The 27996-nt window shown below is 46.6% G+C and overlaps 1 protein-coding gene across 8 annotated transcripts in view; it reads right to left on the bottom strand.

The window, feature by feature from the left end:
- The window catches only part of madd (MAP-kinase activating death domain), a 118008-nt gene that overhangs the window by 85962 nt on the left and 4050 nt on the right, over window positions 1–27996 (bottom strand). Inside the window, exons 1-3 of one of the 8 annotated variants that reach the window (XM_043706308.1) lie at window positions 27077–27169; window positions 8091–8304; window positions 6843–7424 (exon numbers count right to left, since the gene is read on the bottom strand). In XM_043706308.1, the coding sequence (XP_043562243.1) occupies window positions 6843–7424; window positions 8091–8149 (641 nt within the window). In that variant the 5' untranslated portion in view covers window positions 8150–8304; window positions 27077–27169. Of the gene's footprint in view, window positions 1–6842; window positions 7425–8090; window positions 8305–11786; window positions 11905–11970; window positions 12064–14476; window positions 15168–27076; window positions 27170–27996 lie in introns of those variants that run through there. The other 7 variants (XM_043706304.1, XM_043706310.1, XM_043706309.1 and 4 more) reach the window with 7 other exon arrangements.

Raw genomic sequence — 27996 nt, forward strand, 5'->3', positions numbered from 1 at the left:
TTTAAATGCCAGGGAATACGAGATAAATCTTAGCAATGTTTGAGAAGATTTGTAGCTCAGGCTGATGGTAAGTAAGTAAGTTAGCTCACTGAGCTGGAAAGTTTGGTCTTAGAAGTTTCGTCACCATGACTAGGTCACATCAGTGAGTGTCTCCGGTGAAGCGCTGGTGGTATGCCCTGCCTCTCTATTGATAGGTCTTGATTTCTTAAGGCAGGTGATGTCATTTCCGATTCTTTTTTTCCCAAAGGAAGGTAGATGGGATCTAAATCAATGTGTTTATTGATGAAGTTCTGGTTAGAATGCCATGCCTCTAAGAATTCTCGTGTGTGTCTTTGTTTTGCCTTTCCTAGGATGTGTGTGTTGTCCCAGTCAAAGTGGTGTCCTTCTTTCTCTGTATGTATGGAAACTAGTGATAGTGGGTCGTGTATTTTGGTGGCTAGTTGGTGTTCATGTTGCCACCAGGATGGCAAATTTCCTTCCCTGAAGGATATTAGTTTAGACAATAACTGGCATGGTCACCATTACTAAGGCCAGGTTTATTTTCTAATGTATTCATTGAAATGAAATTCCATCTCTACCATGGTAGGATCTAATTCCACCTCCTCAGAAAACTAACTAGGGTCACTGATTACAAATCCAGGTTATTCTTTATAACTTGTACAAGCTCATAAACAGGCCACAATACTGACACACCCAGTTTAGCTTTAATTATCTGGAAAGGGTGAAGAGTCTCAAAAGATTTGAATAACAGGTGAAGCTAGTTGTTTCACGTCATTACTATGCAGCAGCAGCAAATCAGTGGCATTCTCCATTTACAAGATGCTACTATTAAGCCAAAAAGCCATTGTTTACCACACAAATGAGTAACATAGTCGGTGAATTTCAGTTCTGGTGTGCTGCCAGGAACACAGGCTGGGCACTCAACCACTGATGCATCATATCAAATACTATACCCCTATAGCTACTTCTAAGAATACTGACCACAATCAACCAGACCGTGAACTTAAAGTCCAGCATTCAATGTGTTTCTGCAATTGGGCAGCACTGACTGAAAAATCCAAAGGGTGCCAAGAATTATAATTAAGAATCTCGCAATGTCACACACTTACTCTTGTTAGAACCTACATATATTCATCCACATGGCTTCTGCAGGCAAAAGGAATTTGTCCATGGACTGTGCCGTTTCCACAAAAGTAAGGTTTCTGGGTCACTGCTCCCTGGGTGCATTCCCAATGGTACATCTCGACTTGTCATTCTTAAAATTAAATAAAACCTTTGGGGCAATTCCCCCTGCTGAATTCTCCATGGAAATGCCTCAACCAATCAGAATCTACTCACCAAACAGCACTCTTTTTCTTAGGTGGTTTCATGATCATTCCCTTGAAATTTGGCATTCTTGTATCTGTCCTGATGAGTGGAAGTTGAAAAGAGTCAACAGCAATGTTCTCATCAACTTCCTCTAAAACTCTGGGCTGGAAACCATACGGCTTGAGAGATTGGTCGCTCTTCAGTGTCATTAGTTTCCTCACTCCTGTTACTTTGTCCCTATTAATTTGGGAAAATCTCTGTCCCTAATTCAGTGTTCCTGAAACGTAAAAGCTGACACACCATCATTACTCCACATCTCCACCATGCTTCATTGTCACTTGACCGAAGTTTTCAAAAAGGCGCAAGTGAGGACTGCAGACGAGAGTCAAGATTAGAGTGGCGCTGGAAAAACACAGCAGGTCAGGCAGCATCCGAGCAGGAAAATCAACATTTCGGCCGGAGCTTTCAAAAGTCGATATTGTCTCCGATCACTCTTATTCTCCTCATAAAATTTGAATATTTTCATTGCAAGCTTCTTTTGAAAACCCCTTCTCGGTAGCTTTTACACTCTGGTTTTTCAGGTTTTGCTGTCTCTTTTCTTTGCCATTCATAAGATCTGTGATTTCTTTACAGGTTTATAATGCCTATTGTTTTGAAAAAAAAAAGTGGAGCTCTAGCCCTTTGAGATGCGAACTCATTCTGTACTGCACTACATTATTTTTAAACACCTCCTGCTGATCATCTGTCTTTTATCTATTAACAGATCTTCCCTATTTACTGCAGACTCTTACGCATCCTACTGAAGTCAGTCTTCTATCTAAAATCTTAACAGCTGGGTCGCTCCCTTCATTTCAAATATTTTCTTCAAACTGACCAGATTATGAATTCAATTTCACTTTATTCTCCACAGTTTATTTCAGATACATTCCTCATCCATGATTAAATCATGATGGGGAAAGGAGGTGGTGGGGAGGTGCAGGAGGAGAGACAGGCTTCACTGAGTCATCTGAATACCAAGGGCTTATCTGAAACCTCTGTGGCCAGTGACAATCTCACATTACATTCCATGCCTGTTGAGGAGGAGTCGGCTTCCTGTACTCTGTAAGTTGAAAAGCTTATAGAAGAGATTTTTGGGGGGGGGGGTGCGGTGTGGAATGTTAAATTAGTTTAACGATGACACCAGGTGGTTCTTAGTGAGGAGGATATTGACACATTAGTCAGATGGCAGAGTCGAGAGTGTGGTGCTGGAAAAGCACAGCAGGTCAGGCAGCATCCGAGGAGCAGAAGAATCGAAGTATCGGGAAAAAGCCCTTCATTTCCTGAATGGCCTATACCCGAAACGTCAATTCTCCTGCTCCTTGGATGCTACATGACCTGCTGTGCTCTTCCAGCACCACACTCTCGACTCTGATCTCCAGCATCTGCAGTCCTCAGTTTCTCCTAGTCAGATGGCAGATCAGTGGCAGATGGAATTCAACCCTGACAAATGTGAGATCATGCACTTTGGATGAACGAATAAGGTAAGGGAGAACTCAATGAATGGCAGGACACTAGGAAGCTCAGAACAACAGAGGGAGCTCATAGGATGCTTGTCCATAGATCCCTGAAGGTAGCAGGATAGATTAGTAGGATAGTTAAGGTGGCATACAAAACACTTGAGGCACAGACAACAAAACCAGAGGGGTTTTGTTGGAGCTGTACAGACCTTTGGTTAGGCTACAGCTAGAGTACATGCAGTTCCAGTCACCACACCACAGGAAAGATGTGATTGCACTGTAAGGTACACAGAGGAGATTCACCAGGATGTTACCTGGGATGGAGCAGTTCAGCTATGGAAGAGAGGCCGGATAAGCTTGGGATCTTTTCTTTATAGCAGAGAAGGCTGAGAGGGGACCTGATAGATATTCTGGATTAGTGGTGCTGGAAAAGCACAGCAGTTCAGGCAGCATCCAAGGAGCAGCAAAATCGACGTTTCGGGCAAAAGCCCTTCATCAGGATAGGTATGTATAAGATTATGAGGGGCATAGTCATAGTGGATAGGAAGCAGGTGTTCCCGTATTTGAAGGGTCAATAACATGGGAGCCTAATGTTAAATTGAAATTTAGGAGGGATTGTGAAAACAGAGGGCAGTAGCAATTTGGAACACACCGCCTGTGAAGGTAGTCCAGGCAAATCACCTCACAAACTTTACAAAGTAGTGGGATCAGCACTTGAAATGTCATAACATGCAAGGCTACGGATTAATGCTCGAAAGTGGGTTACATCTCACCTCTTTTTAAGTGTAGATTAGATGGGCCGAAGGTTCTTTACTGTAGTGCATGATTCTGTGAAAGTCACCCTACTTCACAGCAACATGGAGCAGCAGAATCCAGTGTAACTGCACCCTTGGGAACTATCAATTGTTGGTTTTTGAAATTGTGAAATCTGTTGATCTCTCTCAACTCAGCCTCCATGGGACAAAAAATTCCAAAGATTCACCCCCACCATGTCGGAAATCCCACAAAAGCTAACCTAATGAATGAAGACCCAAACCAGGGAGAAAGCAATCAGAAAGGGGAACACAAGCTTTGGAATTCACCGAACAGGAGTTGGCAGCAAGTACCCATTATCCCAGCCGCTACCATCCCACCTGGCCAAGATCCTGTCACCAGGCCTGTCAGCACCAGCTGCTAAGTGAAGCCGGTGACAATTGGTGAATAGAAAACAAATTGACAAGATTCAATTAAACTCAGGGTAAAAAGAGGAGCTATTCCTGAGCATGCTGCACTTAATGGACTGCATTCACAACAGTTTTAACCACTACATCATAAATCAATAAATCAACTGTCTATATTGTCTAAATAAAAGGAACATCAGCTCCATGCAAAGTATTTCTCAACAAAATCGGCGCAGAATGCAGCAGGAACAAGCATCGTAACACCATCAATAATGGGACCTCGGAATTTCAGAGGAATTTACTGACCTCTCCTTCATCCCTCCACCTGGGAAGAACAATATCACCCAAAAGAACAGATCCCCTCCTGGCTGGGGAGTGCAGTATCACCCATAGGAACACTCTCAACTCTGGATCTGCTGCAGGAAAACAAGAATCCAGATAGCACGCCTCCTTGCACACCAGTGCCAACTCTCAGCCCCACATTCACAGACCCTTCCCAACCTCATACCACAACCTTTCACTAGAGAAGACCCAGTCAGTTGATGTGGCTTCCATGTAAATACTGTACACTATACATTTCTGATATCCACTTGCAAATGTCTTCTGTACCACCCCCAGCAAGTCTATAACCTTTTTATAATATGGCACAGAGAATTGTCTGGTGTCCTCAGAGTATGGTCTAATTAAGAGTCAATACAGGTTTAGCACAGCTTGCCTCCTATTCAACTCTCCCCCTCTACAAATAAGGCTTTTGGATTTTCACACACTGGCTGTTTCTGCCAGTGTCTGGGGTATTTGTACTCCGGGATCCATTTCTGCCTCAGCTACGCTTCCATACATTCCTTCCGCTGATCTCCCTACTCAACTACAAAATGTAATGTCTCATATTTATCTGTGTTGAATTTTGTTTGCCCATTCTTTGCCTAAACTGCAACTTATTTGGTTAGCTTCAGTTCGAACTGATGTCATCCACAAAATTGGAAACTGTATTTTAATAGTCAGACATCCCCAATACTCACCATAGGCCCCCATCACAATAGGCCCAGGTCCTATCACAGACTTGTCACTCATCGGCAAGGCCCCGCATTTTTGTTATGAAGTGAATTCCAGGATTTTGACCCAGCGACAGTGAATGAATGACGAAATACTTCCAAGTCCTAAGGTGAGTGGCTTGGAGGGGAGCTTCCTACGTATCTACTGCCCTTGTCATAAAGATGTCATACAGCACAGAAACAGACCCTTCGGTCCAACTTGTCCACGCAGACCAGATACCCCAAACTAATCTAGTCCCACCTGCCAGCACCCGGCCCATATCCCTCAAAACCCTTCCTATTCATATACCCATCCAGATCCTTCTAAATGGAAGTGGTTTGGAAGGCACTGCATAAGGATATTTGGTAAATTTCTGCAGTGCATCTTATCAATAGTAGACACTGCTGTTACTGAGCATCTGTTGTGGGGACAGTGGATGCAGTTCCAATCAAGTGGGTTACTTTGTCCCGGATGATGTCAAGCTTCTTCAGTGTTGTTGCAGCTGCACCCATACAGGAAGGTGAAGAGCATTACATCACACTCCTGACATATGTCTTATAGGTGGAGGACAAGCTTTGGCAAGTTGGGACGGAGTTACAAGTTGGAGAATTTCCCATTGCGTAACTTCCCCATTCAAGGTTTTAGCTAATTGTATACCCTTCCCTGATCGTGACAGTGGGCATGAGTTGGAGATTCTCCCATTGGACAATGGTCATTACCTGGTACTTGTGCAGCACTAATAATACTTGCCATTCATCAGCTCGTGATCATACATTATTCATGTCTGTGGGTGATTGCTTTATTAACAAAAGAATTGCAAATGGGACTGAACAATGAATTCATCAGTAAAAGTAAACATACCTATTTCTGACAGAAAAGGTCCTTGACTTTCTACAGTGGCCTGCCCTTTTTGTAATAGAATGACAGTACAGTTTTGCAAGTGTTTATCCAAGGTTATTTCAAAGTTCAACATAACCTTTCTGCTTTTCAATATTATCTATCAAGAGTTTGTTATTTGATTGCCTAATTAAGTAGCTTCACAGTCTTCGTGATTTGGAGATTCCCAATCACCACGGTGGCTTAGTGGTTAGCATGCAGCCTCAGCACCAGGGACACAGGTTCGATCCCAACCGTGGGTGACTGTCTGTGTAGAGTTTGCATGTTCTCCCCATGTCTGCATGGATTTCCTTCAAAAGTCCAAAGATGAGGATGTGTGGAGGCTGGTACAATTGCAACATTTAAGAGGCATTTGGATGGGTATATGAATAGGAAGGGTTTGGAGGGATAGGGGCCGGGCGCTGGCAGGTGGGACTAAATTGGGTTGGGATATCTGGTCGGCATGGACGGGTTGGACCAAAGGGTCTGTTTCCATGCTGTACATCTCTGTGACTAAGTACTGGTTAGGTGGATTGGCCATGCTGATTTGGCCTGTAAAGTCCATGGATGTGCAGGTTAGGTAGATTAGCTGGGGTAAAATGAGATAGGGAAGGGAGCTGAGTCCAGATGGGATTGTCTGTAGACTAAGTGGGCCAAATGGCCTCTTTCTGCACTACAGGGATTCTATAAATCCGAGATCCTTTTGCTCCTTTACTCACATTAGACATCAACAATCAACAATCAAGCAGTATTGAGAGTGAAGTGAAAACAGGTCTTGCTGGAGATACTCAGCGTGTCTGTCTATGGACAGAAACATGGAGTTAACGTGGAGTCCGACGACTCTTTGGAGTAATATTTCTGATCTCCAGCATCTGCAGTGTTGTGCTTTTATTTCAGTACTGCATGACTTGCTCATTCATCCCAACAAAATGTGCCAGCTCAAGCACAACATCAGTAAATACACACTCACCTTTGAATTCCCTTCAGACTTCCTGCTTTCTTAATAAGGAGCCGCTCGCTGCAACTATCCACTAGCCGTTTCAGGGTGTACAGACACTCACGGAAGGTGGAGAAGAATGGATAATGGCTCAGTATACACAGCGAGGTTAGGGTACTGTTCCGGGATCGGTTACCACTCTTCAGCTGCCGTTTCAGCCTGGGCGAGCGACTGATGTCAGGGGTGGAGTCAGCGCTGTGCGTTGCCAGGGAAGAGCCGCTGTCAGAGTTGTTCTGCTCGTTGTCTGGCGTCTCTGCAGCACTGCCCTTGGCATGCTGCAAGCTGCGGTCCGGTCTGTCGCGGCTGCGCTTCTGGAAGGAGCGGTAGAAGTTTACGCAGACCCCGTAGCGAATCACTCCGCTGTCCTTGTCGGTCAGGGTGAAGACGAAGGAGGAATCATCGCGCAGGCTGGTGCGCCTCTGCCGCACGCTGAGACATCCTTCGGGCTGGCAGAAGAACACCACGTCTGGCGGGAGAGGGAAGTCCTGGTGATCCTCTAGTGGGTAACGGCGCAGCAGCTCAGGAGTCTGAGCAATGCTCTCACTGCTCGGCAGCCTGTACACACAGAAATAAACAAACAGCAACTCAGCTCCTGACAGTGCTGTCAAATAGGCCCCTCATTCCCACTGCAGACTATATGTTGAATTCTGCCCCCAATCCATGACCACACAGATAACCACAGCAGCAACGAACTCAAACCAAATGAAAACACAAGCAATACTGCACCAACCCCCACCGCGAGGACTCCAACCAGACTTTCACAAGCCCAGAAAATCAAATGTACCTCCCTCCAGCCAATGGCACTGCATTGAGAACGGCTTTCCCCCATCCTCCTCACCAGTGCTGCAGCCCTACCCATCCTCCTCACAAGCAGTGATGGTGAAACATCAGATCAGTACCATCTCAGGCCAGTCTTGCACCACATGGTGCTGTGACAGTGTACTCGACATACAGCCTGTTCAAATGATTTGCTGAGTAGAGTGAAACTTGAAACAGAGCGCCCAGGGACGCACACATTGCTACTGGGGATGAAGGAAACAGCTTGTGCACCTTCTCGTGCAAAGGTCTTGACTTAAAATCTGGCTCCAACAATCTGTTTCCAGAGCTGTTCAATAATCCCCTCTCCTTCATGGCTGCCCGTCCACCCTGCTCCATCTCTTCCACCCACAGCAACATCTCCCATCCACCACCAAACCCCCAGACAGCCAAACAGATCATTACCTGGCACCGATGATAACGAGGTAATCCAGCAAACGTGGACATGTTCTCTTCGGAGACATTCTCGCCTGCTCTCCACTAGGTCATCGCAAATTCTCAGGAACATTAAGCTCCCTGATGTGGAGAGCAATTGTGCAAGTCCAGCCTTCTCTACCAGTAGCTTATCTCAGGCGTCCCAGCGCATGGTCTGGCTTGGATGGCAGGAGAAACTTGGAATCTGAAAGAGGGACATGGTGGATCACTTAACCATGAGGAGGCTCACCCCCACCACGAACTGAAGACAGAAAGCCCAAAACAGTTCTAGCAGGGAGGTCATGTTGGAGCTCTACAGAACTTTCAATGAGCCACAGTTGGAGTACTGCATACAGTTCTGCTTACTGCACTATAGGAAAGATGTGATTGCACTGGAGAGGATGCAGAGGAGATTCGCCAGGATGATCCTTGGGATAGAGCACTTCAACTATGAAGACAGGCTGGATAAGCTCGGGTTGTTTTTTTTTCTGGAGCAGAGAAGGTGAGGGGGGGGATCTGATAGAAATGTATACGATAATGAGGAGAGTGGACAGGGTGGATAGAAAGCAACTGCTCCCCTTTGTTGAAGGGTCAATAAGAATAGGGAATAATTTTAAAATGAAAGGCAGGAGGCTCAGAAGGGATTTGAGGAAAGCTATTTTTCACCCAGAGGGTGATGGCCATCTGGAATGTATTGCCTGGGAAAGTAGTTGAGACACAATAGCACACAGAAGTACTGGGTGAGTGCATGAAGTGTCCTAACATTCAAGGCTATGGACCATGTGGGACTTCTGCAGGCAGTTGTATATTTTTGGTGGTGCACACTGGATGGACTGAAAGACCTCTTCTGTGCTGTGTGATTCTATAAAAACACACTGGACCGTACACCAGCACAGACAGACAGAGACAGACACACACACACGCACATATATATATCTTCCCCTACACACATACCACGTGCAAACACCCACACTCAGCTGATCACTATGTCTAGCATACACATGCACAGCCCACTGCCATGGGCTGTCACATCATATATAAACACCAAGTGTGCACACATTGATTGACCACACGCACATGCAGACCCACTGCACAAAACAGCCAAGAGTCAAAAACTCAGATCTTCACCCTCAGTCTGACTGCTGCTTATCAACTGGTCAATAAACATGTAAGATTGTCTAGTCTAAAACTGTTTCTACCCCCTGCCAGCCAGTTTCAGTCTCTCACTTTCCGTGACACCCATCTTTTGCCAGTCGCAATAAAGTTGACCAGCAGAAAGAGAAATCCATGCCACCATGAGCACACTACCCAAAACCCATCTCAAAGGGTTAGATTAGATTAGATTACTTACAGTGTGGAAGCAGGCCCTTCTGCCCAACAAGTCCACACCAAACCTCCGAAGAGCAGCCCACCCAAACCCATTCCCCTACATTTACCCCTTACCTAACACTACGGACAATTTAGCATGGCCAATTCACCTGACCCGCACATCTTTGGATTGTGGGAGGAAACCGGAGCACCCGGAGGAAACCCACGCACGGGGAAAATATGCAAACTCCACTCAGAGCGTTGCCCGAGGCAGGAATTGAACCCGGGTCTCTGGCGCTGTGAGGCAGCAGTGCTAACCACTGTGCCACCGTGCCGCCCCAAATGTGAAGCATCAAGATACCCAGACCACAAAAACTGTTACAAACTGGGCAATAATTAACAGGATGCCTCCTTGTCCATATCTGACCTAATACCATGAGACTTTATGTTGTTTGGAGTCAATACTAAGAACTTGCAGAGAAATTCCCCCACTTAAAGTATACCACTGTGCTACTGTCTCTGTTGTGTCTATCTTGCCGTGAGACAGGACATTCCCAGGGTGGTGGTGAACGGGACATGGTCTGAAAGGTATGGTTCACAGATCAGGATTGGAGACAGCATGTTATAAATCTTGACATTAATCTTTAGTCAAAAAGGAAAAGAAAACATATCTAAGGTTTAGGAAACCGAGGTCAGACAAGGTTCTTGAGAAGCATAAATGAAGCAGAAAAGAACTTAAACAAGGAATTAACAGGGCTAAAAGGGGCTACAAAATATTCTTGGCAAGTAGGATCAAGGAGAATCCCAAGACATATATTAGGAGCAAGAGGTTAACTGGGGAAAGGGTAGGTCCACTCAAGGACAAAGGAGGGAATTGATACGTGGAGTTAGAGGTCGATGGTGAAGCGCTTAATGAATTCTTTGCATCAGTATTCACTAAGGCCTAAGACATGGATGACGGTAAGTTTAGAGAGGGGTTTGTTGGTACTGTAAGGCATGCTGATATTAAGGTGGTGGTGGTGTTTGGCGTCATGTAAAACATTAAGGTAGATAAATCCCCAGGGCCTAATGGGATCTATCCCAGGTTACTGAAGGAGGCAAGGGAAGAGATTGCTGAGGCCTCACTGGAGATTTTTGTATCCTGTTGAGGTACAGGTGAAGTCCTAGAAGGTTGGAGAATAGATAACATTTTTTCTTTGTTAAAGGTAATACACATAATCCAGGAAATTGTACTTCAATGAACCTTACATCAGTTGTAGGGAAATTATTGCAGATGATTCATTGAGAAAGGTTTTACTCACATTTAGAAAAGAATGGACTTATTAGGGACAGTCAGCATGACTCTATAGACCCGTTGGAAAGTCAGGGACAGAAATAGCACATGGAGTTAAATCTAGACAAGTGTGAGGTGATGCATTTTGGAAGGTCAAACGCAAGAGGAAGGTATACAGTAAACAACAGGACCCTTAGGAGCACTGATATACAGAGGGATCATGGGTTGAAAATCCATTGCTCCCTGGAAGTGACAAGGTGGTAAAGGTGCATGAGGTGGTAAAGGCAGATGGCATGCTTGCCTTCATCAACCAGGGCATTGATAAGAAGATCTGGCAAGTGAAGTTGCAACTGTGTAAAGTTCAGCGAGGCCACAATTGGAGCACTATGTGCAGTCACCACACTGTGGAGACATTGGAGAGAGTGCAAAAACAAGTTACCAGGATGTATTAGCTATTGGACAAACTAGGATTGTTTTCGCTCAAAGGCTGAGGAGCAACCTGATAGACATACAGTTATATAAAATTATAAGTAGCACAGAGTAGATAGTCAGAGTCTCTTTTCCAATTGGGAATATCAAATGCAATGTGGCCGATGTTTAAAGTGAAAGGGGAGAAGTTTAAAAGAGATGTGCAAAGATATATTACTGTACATAATACAGCAGAGAAGCACAGGAGGGTATGAATGAAGATCTTTGTGTCCTATTGTAGGAGTGTGTCATGGGTGCCCCTTTTCCCTATGGCGTTAGCGAACATAAAATGACAAACTGCAAGGTGATAACTAAACTCAAGTCCCGAGAACATTCGACCAGATCTACTCACTTTTCATCAGCAAGCTGTCCAAACCAATCGATCAGAAATTACGCAAAAAAAAACAATGTCAGGGCAGGTACATTTCCAGAAATATCTTTCATTCACTGACCACCCAAATACGTCTCAGTCTCAATCTCCAGTGACTGACCACTCATACCTCTCAGTCCCAATCTCCAGTCACTGACCACCCAAATATCTCTCAGTCCCAATCTCCAGTCACTGACCACCCAAATATCTCTCAGTCTCAATCTCCAGTCACTGACCACCCAAATATCACTCAGTCCCAACCACTAACCTCCCTGATATCTTTAGTCATGAGGCTTTCGTTTTGAAAAACAGAAATCGAGCTGAGCATTTATTTATCAGATGGTGGGGATTGACGTCCCCAGTCTGCTTTCTACAATGCGATCCCAGAAACTGGAAGCGATGCTGGACGAAGAATTTCGTCACTGGACTCTGACTCACTGGCTTCTTGTTACCTGGTTGATGCACCAGGCTCAGCTCCCCATTGTAATCCTGCGCTGGCTGCAGTGCGTTCCTGACACCAGGATCAAGACCGAACTTGCACAAACATTGCATGACGTGCCTGTAATCCGACTGGGTTGCTATGGTGACGGAAACCAATCTGCTATGTGCATATAGCAATCTGCTGGTGCTATTTATAGTGCATCTCCACCAGCCAAACAGAAACCCAGAGATTACAGCCACGTGGACTGAGTGGGAGAGGGACATGCTCCAAGTGGACTCTGAGGACAGACTATGCAATCCAGAATTGGGTTATACATCATAATCACTGCACCAACTACACTTCTCCACTCAAACAACCTTCAGAGAACTGAAGATGAAAGGAGGAGGCCATTCAGCCCACTATGTTATGCCTCATTACAGGAGTTAATCAATTAGTTCCACTGCCCCACTCTCCCACCATTGACCCAACAACGATCTTCCTGTTGAACAATATACTTACCTGAAAGTTAGGACTGCTTGTTTCAGACAATGCATTTCTGATCATAATCAGTCATTCTATTTAAAAATCCCATTTCCCCACACAACTAATCTATTTGACAAACAAGCCAGTGCCCTTTGATAACTAAACCTTCTGCCAATGAAAGGTGCACACCTTGTTTATCACTCAGACACCTGCAACAATTTTTGCAAAGTTGTCCTCAAACTTCCCTGTTCCAAGAAGAATAATCCCAACCTGTCCTACCTCAGGATCCCTGCAGACCCTCATCCCTGCCTCCACTGTAGGAAATCTCCTTTGAACTCTAAGGCCTGGACATCCTTCACAGGCTACAAGTTGCAATATGCCCAATTTGGGTATAACCAACTGTTGGAAAAAAAAGTAAAATTTATCAGTTAGTACCACTACGCTGTACAACACAATACCAAGCTCATAATACTATCTTGTAACAGATAACAGCAGTCAGCACTATCCTTTGTACAAACTGATATACTCACAACACCTGATGTCAGCATCTGATATTGGGGATATCACAGGCTCAATACATGCACATTTAACCAATTGTAATAAACTTCAGTCAATTTCTTTGATGCGTCAGAACTAATTATGACAGCCAAGCTAAATAAGAGCACATGGGCCCAGTCACCAGCACAGCTTAGCAGGAATTATACAAATTGTCACAAGTCCGGCATCATTAACACCAATAATACATTGCACCATCAACAGTCAGCTGAACACATTCAATTATTAAAAACTGTTTAATTATTGATTTGACTCGCACACATTAAATATTAATCCTTGTTAATAATCAGGGTAAAGATTCAGCAATGCAGCTTCTAACACCCCATTCCTTGAACAGGGTTCCAGATTCAGCAGAGTTTCCAGTATTCTGCTTGTCCTTCAGAATTTCAGTATCTGCAGTGTTTTTTGTATTTTTTCTTCCTCTCTTTGTTCCAGCTTCCCCTCTCTCCTCCACTCCTCCCTCTCTCTGTCCAGACTTGTATACTTCCACCCAGTCAGGCGACATCTCCTTCTTTAGACCAATTATGTCTCCCGTCCTTCTCCCACCCCGAGATCAATCTCAGCACAGTGTGCCTGCTGTTGCAGAGGCCTCTTTTACACAACAGAGTTGGTCCCTCCCATCTGTCAGCCCACACGTGGAGGTGCACAGCACCCTGCCCAATACCACGCTGGGCCCCCTGCAGAGAGAATTTATCTCTGCCATTGCACAACTCCTCCAGTTGCCACGTCAGTCAGAGAATCTGGTCTGCCCTGTTCCTACGAGTGCCTCGAGGGACTGTGCTCAGGCTTTGCTGTGCGAAGGAAAGCGAGCACAGGGTTCCAAAGCTCTGGGGAGTTCAACGGGAGGGTGGAAGAGCCAGCAGATGTGGAGCCCTAATTTCATACAGCAACCAACTCAACTGGAGACAGCATGCAGTGCTGCTGGTGCACTGACGGAAAGACCCATTATTTATAGGAGACCAACAGCAATAAAGGGGCTAACTCTTCTCGTGCAGCTAGCTCACCCTACTTATGGATTCCCATTCAGGGATGGGGGGGGGGAAAGTTCCATACTCCGACACACAACCCAGCCCTGTCTAAGTACGCACAGTGGGAGAGTTTAAACTAAGGGTCAGCCAACCACCCACCTTGTGTACAGAGATAGGCTGCAGTGGAAAATGCCCTCGGGAAAAAATTCCCACCGTACGCTCGTGGTGAATGGAGAGAATATTAAATCCACAACATTGCGCTGTCAAAACCCAACAGCAGTACAGGGAGGTGTTAACAGTCACTTATCAGAACATCATTGACAGACCCAGATCACAGTCACCAGGAATCCCAGTTGCTCGGGTGACTGCTATCCTTTCTTTTAATCAACTAACTCCTTCTATTCACTTTCAGCCGACATTCACTTTTATGTAAGTTGCTCTGATTCTCTAGCTACAATCCACCCTGTGACTCTTATCCAGCAGCAGATCAAATCCACCCCCCAACCCCAAACACCTCAATTAAAACACTACCTGCAAATCGAGCCAGCTGACCGTGACTATTCTGCAGCTCTGCCTTTGAAATCCAAGGAACTCAGGGAACGAGGAACAGATCTCCATCCATATTGCAGGTCATAATCTTGGCTTGTCATGCTGGAAGTTGTTAATTTAAGCACAGTCATTTAGGCATGGCGGGTGGGTTACAGCGTGCACAGTATTATCAAGTGTCCCTTTTGCAGCCCAGCAACACACAAAATAATAGAGACACAGTTCCTCATCACCGGCTGTGTGCACACGTGATATTGCGACCCGGAAAGATGCAAACAAAGGCCGAGTTGGATTTCAGTCAAAAGGTATTGCAGAAATGCTGCTGGGTGCAAAAACCAACATGAAGAGACAAGCTAAAAGCCAGCCACAAGGTCAATGGCAACACATCCCAAGGAGATGTGAAGCAGGGGAGAAAAAGCAAAACAGATGTGATGCAACCACAGAAGTTTGAGTCAGGATAAGCAGGCCCAGCAGCTGTGCTGAAAGATGCAGAGAGGTGATAAATAAGGTGCATGAAAACACTGCAGCAATCCACACGAGTAGCAGCAAGTCGGGGGGGGAAGAGCAAGGCCTAGAGCTCGACTGATTGGTCAGAGGATGCTGTCAGTTATCGGAAGGTGTTGCCTGCTGCACTGATAATGACAGAGAAGACAGTCTGCAGAAATCATGCTGAGGCCTGTTACCAGGTTCTCTGAACCAAATGACAATATCAATTCATTGCCACGTCTGACAATTCGGAAAACCAGCCGATAACAAACATACAAAACAGGTTTCATCACTTTGTCATCGATGCGCTGCTCCAATGACATGCCAAACCCACAAGGGAGCCTGACTCCCACTGAGTACATCCAATCTCAGGCCTGAAACACCCTCACTCCCAATTACCAGGCATTGTGGAGTAAAACGCCCTCACTCCCAAATACTGAACACCCCCACAGTGTGAGAGGCTCTGCACTTTGGGAGATCAAACGTTAACAAAAAGTATACAATTAATGGCAGGATGCTTAACAGCATTAAGGTACAGATGGATCTTGGAGTCCTAGTCCATAGCTCCCTGAAAGTGGCCACACAAGTATGTAGGATGATTAAAAAAAAGGCACACAACATGCTTGCCTTTATTGGTCAGGGCACTGAATACAAAAGTCAGGAAGCGATGTTGCAAGTTAAGGCCACATTTAAGAGTATTGCATGTCACCACATTACAGGAAGGATGTGGAAGCTTTGGAGAGGGTGCAGAAGAGGTTTACAAAGATGCTGCCTGGATTGGAGGGTATGAGCTATAAGGAGAGGCTAAGGTTGTTTTCTCTGGAGTGAGGGAGGCTGAGGGGAGACTTGATGGACGTCTATATAATTATGAGAGGCATAGATAGGGATGACAGTCTGAATCACTTGCCCAGAGCTGAAATGTCGAATGCTAGAGGGCATGCATTGAAGGCGAGAGCACAAATGTCCAAAGGAGGTCTGAGGGGTACCTTTTTTTAATAAACAGAGAGTGATAGGTGTCAGGTACGCACTGCTATGGGTAGCAGTGGAGGCAGATACGACAGGCGTATTTAAGGTGCTATTAGACAGGCAGAGGAATAAGGAAAGACTGGAGGGAGATGTACCACTGGGCAGGTTGAAGGGATTGGTTTATTTTGGTGACATATTCGGCACAACGTGGGCCAAAAGACCTGTTCCTGTGCAGTGAAACTCCCTCGCTCCCAAATACCAGGCACTGTGGAGTGAAACTCCCTCATTCCCAAACACCAGGCACTGTGGAGTGAAACTCCCTCACTCCCAAATACCAGGCACTGTGGAGTGAAACACCCTCACTCCCAAATACCAGGCACTGTGGAGTGAAACTCCCTCACTCCCAAATACCAGGCACTGTGGAGTGAAACTCCCTCACTCCCAAATACCAGGCACTGTGGAGTGAAACTCCCTCACTCCCAAATACCAGGCACTGTGGAGTGAAACTCCCTCACTCCCAAATACCAGGCACTGTGGAGTGAAACTCCCTCACTCCCAAATACCAGGCACTGTGGAGTGAAACTCCCTCACTCCCAAATACCAGGCACTGTGGAGTGAAACTCCCTCACTCCCAAATACCAGGCACTGTGGAGTGAAACTCCCTCACTCCCAAATACCAGGCACTGTGGAGTGAAACTCCCTCACTCCCAAATACCAGGCACTGTGGAGTGAAACTCCCTCACTCCCAAATACCAGGCACTGTGGAGTGAAACTCCCTCACTCCCAAATACCAGGCACTGTGGAGTGAAACTCCCTCACTCCCAAATACCAGGCACTGTGGAGTGAAACTCCCTCACTCCCAAATACCAGGCACTGTGGAGTGAAACTCCCTCACTCCCAAATACCAGGCACTGTGGAGTGAAACTCCCTCACTCCCAAATACCAGGCACTGTGGAGTGAAACTCCCTCACTCCCAAATACCAGGCACTGTGGAGTGAAACTCCCTCACTCCCAAATACCAGGCACTGTGGAGTGAAACTCCCTCACTCCCAAATACCAGGCACTGTGGAGTGAAACTCCCTCACTCCCAAATACCAGGCACTGTGGAGTGAAACTCCCTCACTCCCAAATACCAGGCACTGTGGAGTGAAACTCCCTCACTCCCAAATACCAGGCACTGTGGAGTGAAACTCCCTCACTCCCAAATACCAGGCACTGTGGAGTGAAACTCCCTCACTCCCAAATACCAGGCACTGTGGAGTGAAACTCCCTCACTCCCAAATACCAGGCACTGTGGAGTGAAACTCCCTCACTCCCAAATACCAGGCACTGTGGAGTGAAACTCCCTCACTCCCAAATACCAGGCACTGTGGAGTGAAACTCCCTCACTCCCAAATACCAGGCACTGTGGAGTGAAACTCCCTCACTCCCAAATACCAGGCACTGTGGAGTGAAACTCCCTCACTCCCAAATACCAGGCACTGTGGAGTGAAACTCCCTCACTCCCAAATACCAGGCACTGTGGAGTGAAACTCCCTCACTCCCAAATACCAGGCACTGTGGAGTGAAACTCCCTCACTCCCAAATACCAGGCACTGTGGAGTGAAACTCCCTCACTCCCAAATACCAGGCACTGTGGAGTGAAACTCCCTCACTCCCAAATACCAGGCACTGTGGAGTGAAACTCCCTCACTCCCAAATACCAGGCACTGTGGAGTGAAACTCCCTCACTCCCAAATACCAGGCACTGTGGAGTGAAACTCCCTCACTCCCAAATACCAGGCACTGTGGAGTGAAACTCCCTCACTCCCAAATACCAGGCACTGTGGAGTGAAACTCCCTCACTCCCAAATACCAGGCACTGTGGAGTGAAACTCCCTCACTCCCAAATACCAGGCACTGTGGAGTGAAACTCCCTCACTCCCAAATACCAGGCACTGTGGAGTGAAACTCCCTCACTCCCAAATACCAGGCACTGTGGAGTGAAACTCCCTCACTCCCAAATACCAGGCACTGTGGAGTGAAACTCCCTCACTCCCAAATACCAGGCACTGTGGAGTGAAACTCCCTCACTCCCAAATACCAGGCACTGTGGAGTGAAACTCCCTCACTCCCAAATACCAGGCACTGTGGAGTGAAACTCCCTCACTCCCAAATACCAGGCACTGTGGAGTGAAACTCCCTCACTCCCAAATACCAGGCACTGTGGAGTGAAACTCCCTCACTCCCAAATACCAGGCACTGTGGAGTGAAACTCCCTCACTCCCAAATACCAGGCACTGTGGAGTGAAACTCCCTCACTCCCAAATACCAGGCACTGTGGAGTGAAACTCCCTCACTCCCAAATACCAGGCACTGTGGAGTGAAACTCCCTCACTCCCAAATACCAGGCACTGTGGAGTGAAACTCCCTCACTCCCAAATACCAGGCACTGTGGAGTGAAACTCCCTCACTCCCAAATACCAGGCACTGTGGAGTGAAACTCCCTCACTCCCAAATACCAGGCACTGTGGAGTGAAACTCCCTCACTCCCAAATACCAGGCACTGTGGAGTGAAACTCCCTCACTCCCAAATACCAGGCACTGTGGAGTGAAACTCCCTCACTCCCAAATACCAGGCACTGTGGAGTGAAACTCCCTCACTCCCAAATACCAGGCACTGTGGAGTGAAACTCCCTCACTCCCAAATACCAGGCACTGTGGAGTGAAACTCCCTCACTCCCAAATACCAGGCACTGTGGAGTGAAACTCCCTCACTCCCAAATACCAGGCACTGTGGAGTGAAACTCCCTCACTCCCAAATACCAGGCACTGTGGAGTGAAACTCCCTCACTCCCAAATACCAGGCACTGTGGAGTGAAACTCCCTCACTCCCAAATACCAGGCACTGTGGAGTGAAACTCCCTCACTCCCAAATACCAGGCACTGTGGAGTGAAACTCCCTCACTCCCAAATACCAGGCACTGTGGAGTGAAACTCCCTCACTCCCAAATACCAGGCACTGTGGAGTGAAACTCCCTCACTCCCAAATACCAGGCACTGTGGAGTGAAACTCCCTCACTCCCAAATACCAGGCACTGTGGAGTGAAACTCCCTCACTCCCAAATACCAGGCACTGTGGAGTGAAACTCCCTCACTCCCAAATACCAGGCACTGTGGAGTGAAACTCGACACTGTGGAGTGAAACACTGTCACTCCCAAATACCAGACACTGTGGAGTGAAACACTGTCACTCCCAAATACCAGACACTGTGGAGTGAAACACTGTCACTCCCAAATACCAGACACTGTGGAGTGAAACACTGTCACTCCCAAATACCAGACACTGTGGAGTGAAACACTGTCACTCCCAAATACCAGACACTGTGGAGTGAAACACTGTCACTCCCAAATACCAGACACTGTGGAGTGAAACACTGTCACTCCCAAATACCAGACACTGTGGAGTGAAACACTGTCACTCCCAAATACCAGACACTGTGGAGTGAAACACTGTCACTCCCAAATACCAGACACTGTGGAGTGAAACACTGTCACTCCCAAATACCAGACACTGTGGAGTGAAACACTGTCACTCCCAAATACCAGACACTGTGGAGTGAAACACTGTCACTCCCAAATACCAGACACTGTGGAGTGAAACACTGTCACTCCCAAATACCAGACACTGTGGAGTGAAACACTGTCACTCCCAAATACCAGACACTGTGGAGTGAAACACTGTCACTCCCAAATACCAGACACTGTGGAGTGAAACACCCTCATTCCCAAATACAAGGGACTGTGGAGTGAAACACACTCATTCCCAAATACAAGGGACTGTGGAGTGAACCACCGTCACTCCCAAATACCAGGGACTGTGAAATGAAACACCCTCATTCCCAAATACCAGGGACTGTGGATTGAACCACCGTCACTCCCAAATACCAGGCACTGTGGATTGCAATGCGCTCTTTCCCAAATACCAGGCACTGTGGCGTGAAACGCCCTCGCTCCCAAATACCAGGCACTGTGGAGTGCAACGCGCTCTTTCCCAAATACTAGGCACTGTGGAGTGAAACGCCCTCGCTCCCAAATACCAGGCATTGCGGAGTGAAACGTCCTCATTCCCAAATACCAGACACTGTGAGTGAAACACTCTCACTCCCAAATACCAGGCACCGTGGAGTGCAACGTGCTCTTTCCCAAATACTAGGCACTGTGGCGTGAAACGCCCTCACTCCCAAATACCAGGGACTGTGGAGTGAAACGCCCTCATTCCCAAACACCAGGGACTGTGGAGTGAAACTCCCTCACTCCCAAATACCAGGCACTGCGGAGTGAAACGCCCTCATTCCCAAATACCAGGGACTGTGGAGTAAAACACCCTCGCTCCCAAATACCAGGGACTGTGGAGTGAAACTCCCTCACTCCCAAATATCAGGGACTGTGGAGTGAAACACCGTCACTCCCAAATACCAGGGACTGTGGAGTGAAATGCCCTCATTCCCAAACACCAGGGACTGTGGAGTGAAACATCATCGCTCCCAAATACCAGGCACTGTGGAGTGAAACTCCCTCGCTCCCAAATACCAGGCACTGTGGAGTGTAACACTCTCACTCCCAAATTCCATGCACTGTGTAGTGAAACTCCCTCACTCCCAAATACCAGGGACTGTGGAGTGAAACATCCTCATTCCCAAATACCAGGCACCTTGGAGTGAAACATCGTCGCTTCCAAATTCCAGGCACTGTGGAGTGAAGCGTCATCACTCCCAAATACCAGGGACTGTGGAGTGAAACACTGTCACTCCCAAATACCAGGCACTGTGGAATGGAATACCCTCACTCCCAAATACCAGGCACTGAGGAGTGGAACGCCCTCACTCCCAAATACCAGGGACTGCGGAGTGAAACACCCTTGCTCCCAAATACCAGGAGAAAGTGAGGACTGCAGATGCTGGAGATCAGAGCTGAAAATGTGTTGCTGGAAAAGCACAGGTCAGGCAGCATCCAAGCAACAGGAGAATCGACGTTTCGGGCATGAGCCCTTCAATCGATGTTTCGGGCATGAGCCCTTCAATCGATGTTTCGGGCATGAGCCCTTCAATCGACGCGGGCTCATGCCCTCAACATCAATTCCCAATTACCAGGCACTGTGGAGCAAAACACCCTCACTCCCAAATACCTGGCACTGTGGAGTGAAACGCCCTAATTCCCAAATACCAGGTGGTGCTCCCTCAATGCTGACCCTGTGACAGTGTGGTGCTCCCTCAGTGCTGACCCTGTGACAGTGTGGTACTCCCTCAGTGCTGACCCTGTGAAAGTGTGGCACTCCCTCAGTGCTGACCTGTGTCAGTGTGGTGCTCCCTCAGTGCTGACCCTCTGACAATGTGGCACTCCGCCAACTTCATATTGTTAGGCTGTGTCTCTTGGTTCTGGACACACCGGTCATTGGAACATCCTTCCCATGTTTACCCTATCTAATCCTTTTAGAACTTGAGTATACCACTGAACCGGCAGAGGATGAAACAAAGTGGAAGGACTGTTGTAGAGAGTAGGCATCCATCCTGCAAACCGAGAGCTCCTTCAAAAACACTAACATGCCCCCCTTTCCAAAGGGGAATAACATCCATGTATTTGCAAAACACAGAAGACTAGTAACAGCAGCAGGGGCATGGCCACCCAGCCCCTAGACCTCCTTCGTTTCCTCTTGGACTGTGTGGATGTCTCTAGTGTTGGACAAACATTTAGTAAGTTGCACAATGCTGACTAATGAGCTTCACCACCTTCAAGCTGTTCTGAAAGCTGAAGGTCATACACAAGCAGTCCCCTGTGCACAACTCTGCATCAAAAGGCTCCACAATGACCCAAAACTACATCTGCTTACAGCTCCCTTTTGTTTTGATGCAATAGTGCTCCCCAGTTCAATTCTTACATCTATATCCAGCTCTAACCCAGGATGAAAAGCTTTCAGCTTTGCTTTTTTTTTAAAAATGTCACCTACATAAAAACCTATCCAGAGGGTACATCACACACAGTAGTGCATGGCTCCAATAACTGAGGGCATTGTAATATTCAAAGGACAGTGCAGTATTCTCCCCAATGACTGAGGCGGTAGTAATATTGAAAGGACAGTGCACATCCTGTTACAGGAATGCCCCTTAATGCAGCTGCAGTGTTCTTAGTTGAATTCCTGCAGACAGATGACAGGTAAACAGGACTGAGCCCAGCGATTGTGGAGTTGAGCACCAGCAAATGTAGTGCCCTGGGCAGTAAAGAGAAAAGTGAGAAATCTTGGTAATGCTACATCATCTACACCCAGAGCAAACACTCTGAAGGGTATGACATATTTTCTTAATGTAAACCTCAGATCTTGTCTGGATCTGAACATCGACATGCTGAAGTGGGAGGTCAGGCCGATCCACTGGCAGAGCCTCACTGGGCAGGTCCCTCTCACACCCTATCCACGAGAATCCACAACAATCAAACTGTCAGTCTTCTCTGCATAATTTAAACATAGCCCTACCTCTCGCAGAGAAATTGCCACCCTGAGTCTGTGCATCACTGTACACACGAGCTTCCCAAATAACTTCCCTCTCCAACAGTGCTGTCCTCCCCAGACCCAGAAAACCCCTTGATATGCACTCAGTCATCCTGCACTCCCCAACAATCCCTTTCTGTATGGTGTGAAATACATCCGTCAGGGCTCTACCAGCCCAGAACATGCTTGCACACTACCACCCAGCAGAAACTAAATGCCCTCGAGTGTCAGTGGTCTGGACAGTGTCAGTCACTTCTCCTTCTCCCTCCTGTGTACTTCCAATTATCCAACTGTATAGTCTTTGTGTTACAGGCTCAAAAGGATGCTCAACTCTTGACTTGGAGATGCCGGTGTTGGACTGGGGTGTACAAAGTTAAAAATCACACAACACCAGGTTATAGTCCAACAGGTTTAATTGGAAGCACTAGCTTTTGAAGCACCGTTCCTTCATCAGCTGGTTGTGATGAAGGAGCGGCGCTCCAAAAGCTAGTGCTTCCAAATAAACCTGGTGTTGTGTGATTTTCAACTCTTGATGAGATGTGTGGTTGACACAGATCTATTGGAGGCAGTCCAGAAAAGGTTCACTCCCCTGATCCCAGGTATAAAAGCAACTGTCTTCCAAAGAGAGGTTGGTAACGTACTCATTGGAATTTAGAAGAGAGAGAGGTGACGTTATTGAAACATATACTAAGATTGTTGGGGGACTTTGCAGGGCTTCACAGAATCCCTACACTGTAGAAAGAGGCCATTTAGTCCATCGAGTCCACGCCTATCTTCTCAAGGACATTCAACCCAGACCCAAAATGGCTCCCTATCCCTATAATGCTGCATTTCCCATTGCTAATCCACATAGGGTAGCCATCCCTGGACGCTATGGACAATTTAGCCTGGCCAATCCACATAACATGCACATCTTCGGATTCTGGGAGGAAATCAGAGAACCCTGAGGAAACCCATGCAGAAACAGGGGGAATGTGCAAACTGCACACAGAGAGTCGCCCAAGGCTGGAATCAAACCCAGGTCGCTGGTGCAGTGAGGCAGCAGTGCTCGCCACTGAGCCAGCGTACCACCCAAGATGGATGCAGAGAGGTCCGCTCCACATGTGGGAAAATTTAGCATGCGAGGGCACAATCACAGAAAAAGGAATCGCACATTGAAGTCAGACATGAGAAGGAATTTCTCATCTCTGAAGGTTCAGACAAACAGATTTTCTTTCTTAATCAGTGAGCGAATCATAGGTTATGATGCAAAGTGGCAGAGCATTCTCAACAGGCTGAATGGCATAATTCTGCTCCTATGTCTTATATCTATCGGAAAGATGTTGTGAAACTTGAAAGGGTTCAGAAAATAGTTACAAGGATGTTGCCAGGGTTGGAAGATTTGAGCTATAGGGAGAGGCTGAACAGGCTGGGGCTGTTTTCCCTGGAGCATTGGAGGCTGAGGGGTGACCTTATAGAGGTTTATAAAATCATGAGGGGCATGGAGAAGGTAAATAGACACAGTCTTTTCCCCGGGGTGGGGGAGTCCAGAACTAGAGGGCATAATTTTGGCATGAGGGGAAAAATTTAAAAGGGACCTAAGGGGTAACTTTTTCACACAGAAGGTGATACATGCATGGAATGAGGTGCTAGAGGGAGTGGTGGAGGCTGGTACAATTACAACATTTAAAAGGCATCTGGATGGGTATATGAATAGGAAGGTTTTGGAGGAATATGTACAAAACTCTGGTGTGGCCGCACTTGGAGTACTGTGTACAGATCTGGTTACAGGAAGGACGTAGAAGCATTAGAAAGTGTGCAGAGAAGATTCACCAGGATATTGTCTGGTATGGAGGGAAGGTCTTATGAGCAGAGGCTGAGGGATGTGAGGCTGATTTCGTTGGAGAGAAGAAAGTTAAGAGGTGACTTAATAGAGACATGCAAGATGATCAGTGGATTAGATAGGGTAGTCAGTGAGAGCCTTTTTCCTCGGATGGTGATAGCTAGCATGAGGGGACATAGCTTTAAACTGAGGGGTGATAGATGTAGGACAGATGTCAGAGGTAGTTTCTTTAGAGTAGTAGGGACGTGGAATGCCCTGCCTGCATCAGTAGTAGTAGTACAGGTAAAAGATCCTTTATCCAAACATCAAAAAACCAAAAAGCTCCAAAATCCGAAGGTTTTGTTGTGAAGTTTTTTTTCTCATTAACCCAAGTCAACACCCACTCGAGGGGTGTCAGTCAGATGTGACATGGGGGGAGTGTGGCCAAGCACCGACAGGCCTGGAGTTTCTCTGTGAACGACTCCAAGTCGACACCCATTTGATCCGTGTCACTTAGATGCAACATGCGGGGCGTGGCCAAGCACATTCTTAGTTGGAAGTCTACTTCGCCGATAAGATTTTTAAAAATCTTACCATTCAACTGTCACTATTCTGAAAGCCGAAAAATTCCGAATTCCGACATACAGCTGGGCCTGAGCATTTCAGATAAAGGATCTTCTACCTGTAGCAGGTTTCCATGTTACTTCAAGGGCATTGGATAAATATATGGATGATAATAGAATGAGGTTAAAAATCACACAACACCAGGTTATAGTCCAACAGGTTTAATTGGAAGCACTAGCTTTCGGAGCGTCGCTCCTTCATCAGGTGGTTGTGGAGTGAACAATTGTAAAATTGTAAGGTATTAAAATACCTTAATTGTCTGTTGTTGACAATCAAGGTATTGTTCAATGAATAATTTCAGTTACATCACACTGTAAACTTTTGCTATAAATTCTGTGTCTTACAATTGTGGACTCCACAACCACCTGATGAAGGAGTGACACTCCGAAAGCTAGTGCTTCCAATTAAACCTGTTGGACTCTAACCTGGTGTTGTGTGATTATTAACTTTGTACACCCCAGTCTAACACTGGCATCTCTAGGTAATGGAATAGTGTAGGTTAGATGGGTTTCGGATTGGTTTCACAGGTCGGTGCAACATCAAGGGCCAAAGGGCCTGTACTGCATTTTATTGTGCTATGTTCTAAGTGCTGGCAAATGGGACTAGATTAGGTTAGGATATCTGGTCAGCATGGAAGAGTTGGACCAAAGGGTCTGTTTCTGTGCTGTACATCTCTATAGCTCTATAAGGTCTGAAGGCCCTGACACAGCCCTGAACGCCTTGGCCAGTAACTCGGAAACCTGGTTGATATGAAAAATCATAGACCACAGTCTCCTACCCATTCGCAGTTCCATCTGCCCATCAAATCTACTCTGCCATTTGACCATGGCTGATATGTCCCTTGCTTCTTCCCCTAACCCTTGATCCCCTTACTAATCTCTGTCTTAAATACTCTGGGCCTCCACAGCCCTCTCCAGCAATGAGTTCGACAGATTAATCACTCTTTGAATGAAGAAACTCCTCCTCCCCATCTCAGTTCCAAAGGATCATCTTTTCACTCTGAGTCTGTGCCCTCAGGTCTAGTTTCTCCTTCAAATGGAAACATCTTTTCTACGACCACTCTATCAATGGCTCTCAGTAAGTTTCAGTCAGATTCTCCTCATCCTTCTGAACTCCAAGTAATCAACTGAGAATACAATCCTCATCAGGATACAAAATCCTGTAACCTGCCATTTAGCAGACACGTTTGCTGAGTCATCTTCCAATCAAACCCCAGTGTATCATCAGTGTCTGACTCAGTGACAAATACCATCACCTTCAGTCTTCGCCTTCAAGCTAAACATTTGGGAGCTGCTCTACAGAATGCCTACAGAAAGAGGCCATTTGCCCCATCCACATCAATCCTCTAAAGGGCATTCAACCCAGACCCAAACCTCCCGCTATCCTTGTCACCCAACATTTTCAATGGCTAACCCACCTAACCTACACATTCCTGCTAGAATGGGCAATTTAACATAGCTAACTCACCGAACCTGCACATCTTGGGATTGTGGGAGGAAACTCATGCAGACGCAGGGAGAATGTGCCAACTCCACACAGATTGTCACCCGAGGCTGGAATTGAACAGAGGCCCCTGGTGCTATGGGGCAGCAGTGCTAACCACTGAGCCACTATGCCACCCCAATAGCTGGAAGATGACCTGGTGATATGTGGAAGCTGTTCACAGCTCTCATGTCAAGGCTCTAACTAATGATGCAGCTGCAATATCTGACAAATTTAGGGCTCAATGTTAAAAATGACAGCTCATGATTAGAGCACAGCTCCTCACTGCCAGGCCTGTAATTCTGAGCAATGGTTACATCCTTCCTCCTACATCCAGAGCTCATCAAAAACAAAGGGTAAAGGCCGGCCTACTGCAAAGCCTGCAAGACCGCAGCACCTAGATCTCCCTGGTCGAATACTCTCCCTCCTTCGCTTGAATGGCGAGGGGCCTGATTCTACATGTTGTAGAGTGAATTCAGGCCACTGTCACCAAACACTGATGCAGGGGAGGACAGAAAGCAAAGTCCAACCGAGGGCAACTATCCAGATTATTGTTTGGGTGGGGGGTGATCAGAAACGTAGTGATCATTGCCTCCATCCCAAAGTTACACTATCAAAAATATATATTTGTTTTTAAAGGTCAAATTTAAGTGAGACACTCATTGTACTTAATCTACATCACTATATCTTATACTGTACTCACTGATATGTGATCCTCATAATTTATCCAAGGTACAATTTCAAATTGAAGCCAGTGAACAGCAATCAACACAAGGTCAAGTGAATTGTATTTATGCAGCCTCTTTACTGTTCTTTGAAAATCTCTACTTAGCCTCCAGAGGACAGACAGACTCCTTAGTGCAAGCATCTGCTGACAAAGCTGTTAATCTATTCTACAACAAAAACAGCTTAGCTTGCACAGAGGGAGTAAGAAGAAAATTGTCATCAGAACAGCAATTTACAGACTCCAACTACACCAGGAGGCAGAGACAAACTGGGTCAGCTATTGTTCATGTTCACGATACGACAGGCCCAGGCTTTATGTAAACAAAATCATTGTAATAAAGTAGATGTTCCATTTTCAATAGTTCTCAGTCAGCACATCCAAAGAGACACTGCCTGGAACCAGAGATACAGGGGTCAGGGGTCAGGGGTCAGGGGCCCATGGGACTCGTACAGAGGAAGTAAAGGTATCCTTACAGATATTTCCCTAATCAATCTGTTATTGCACACCTCTGAATTTGAAACCAGGCCAGCAGGCCCAGAGGCAGGGACATTACAACTGCCCCAGAACAGCAAAACTCCATAATCAGGCATGGGACTCGGTTGAAGAGAAAATTAGTCATCCAGGATTTGGAGCAATGATGAGGGAAGAGTTTGTGGGTCATGATTTCAGCATCACAACTTCCCAGACCAGAACAGCTGGTCTCTCCCATTTCACCCCTCAAACTCACTCACAACTTGCCCACTTCTCACTCCATTTTCTCAAATACCCTCACACTTTCGCTATCTCCTCTATATCACATTCACTTCCCTCATTTAATCACTCACTCCCACATTCAGTGCCCCACTGCCTCCCTCCCACACCAACCCATCCCTCGCTGTCTTCCCCATTTCCCTGCT

The sequence above is a fragment of the Chiloscyllium plagiosum genome, chromosome 16 (genome assembly GCF_004010195.1).
Source record: "Chiloscyllium plagiosum isolate BGI_BamShark_2017 chromosome 16, ASM401019v2, whole genome shotgun sequence".
NCBI lineage: Eukaryota > Metazoa > Chordata > Chondrichthyes > Orectolobiformes > Hemiscylliidae > Chiloscyllium > Chiloscyllium plagiosum.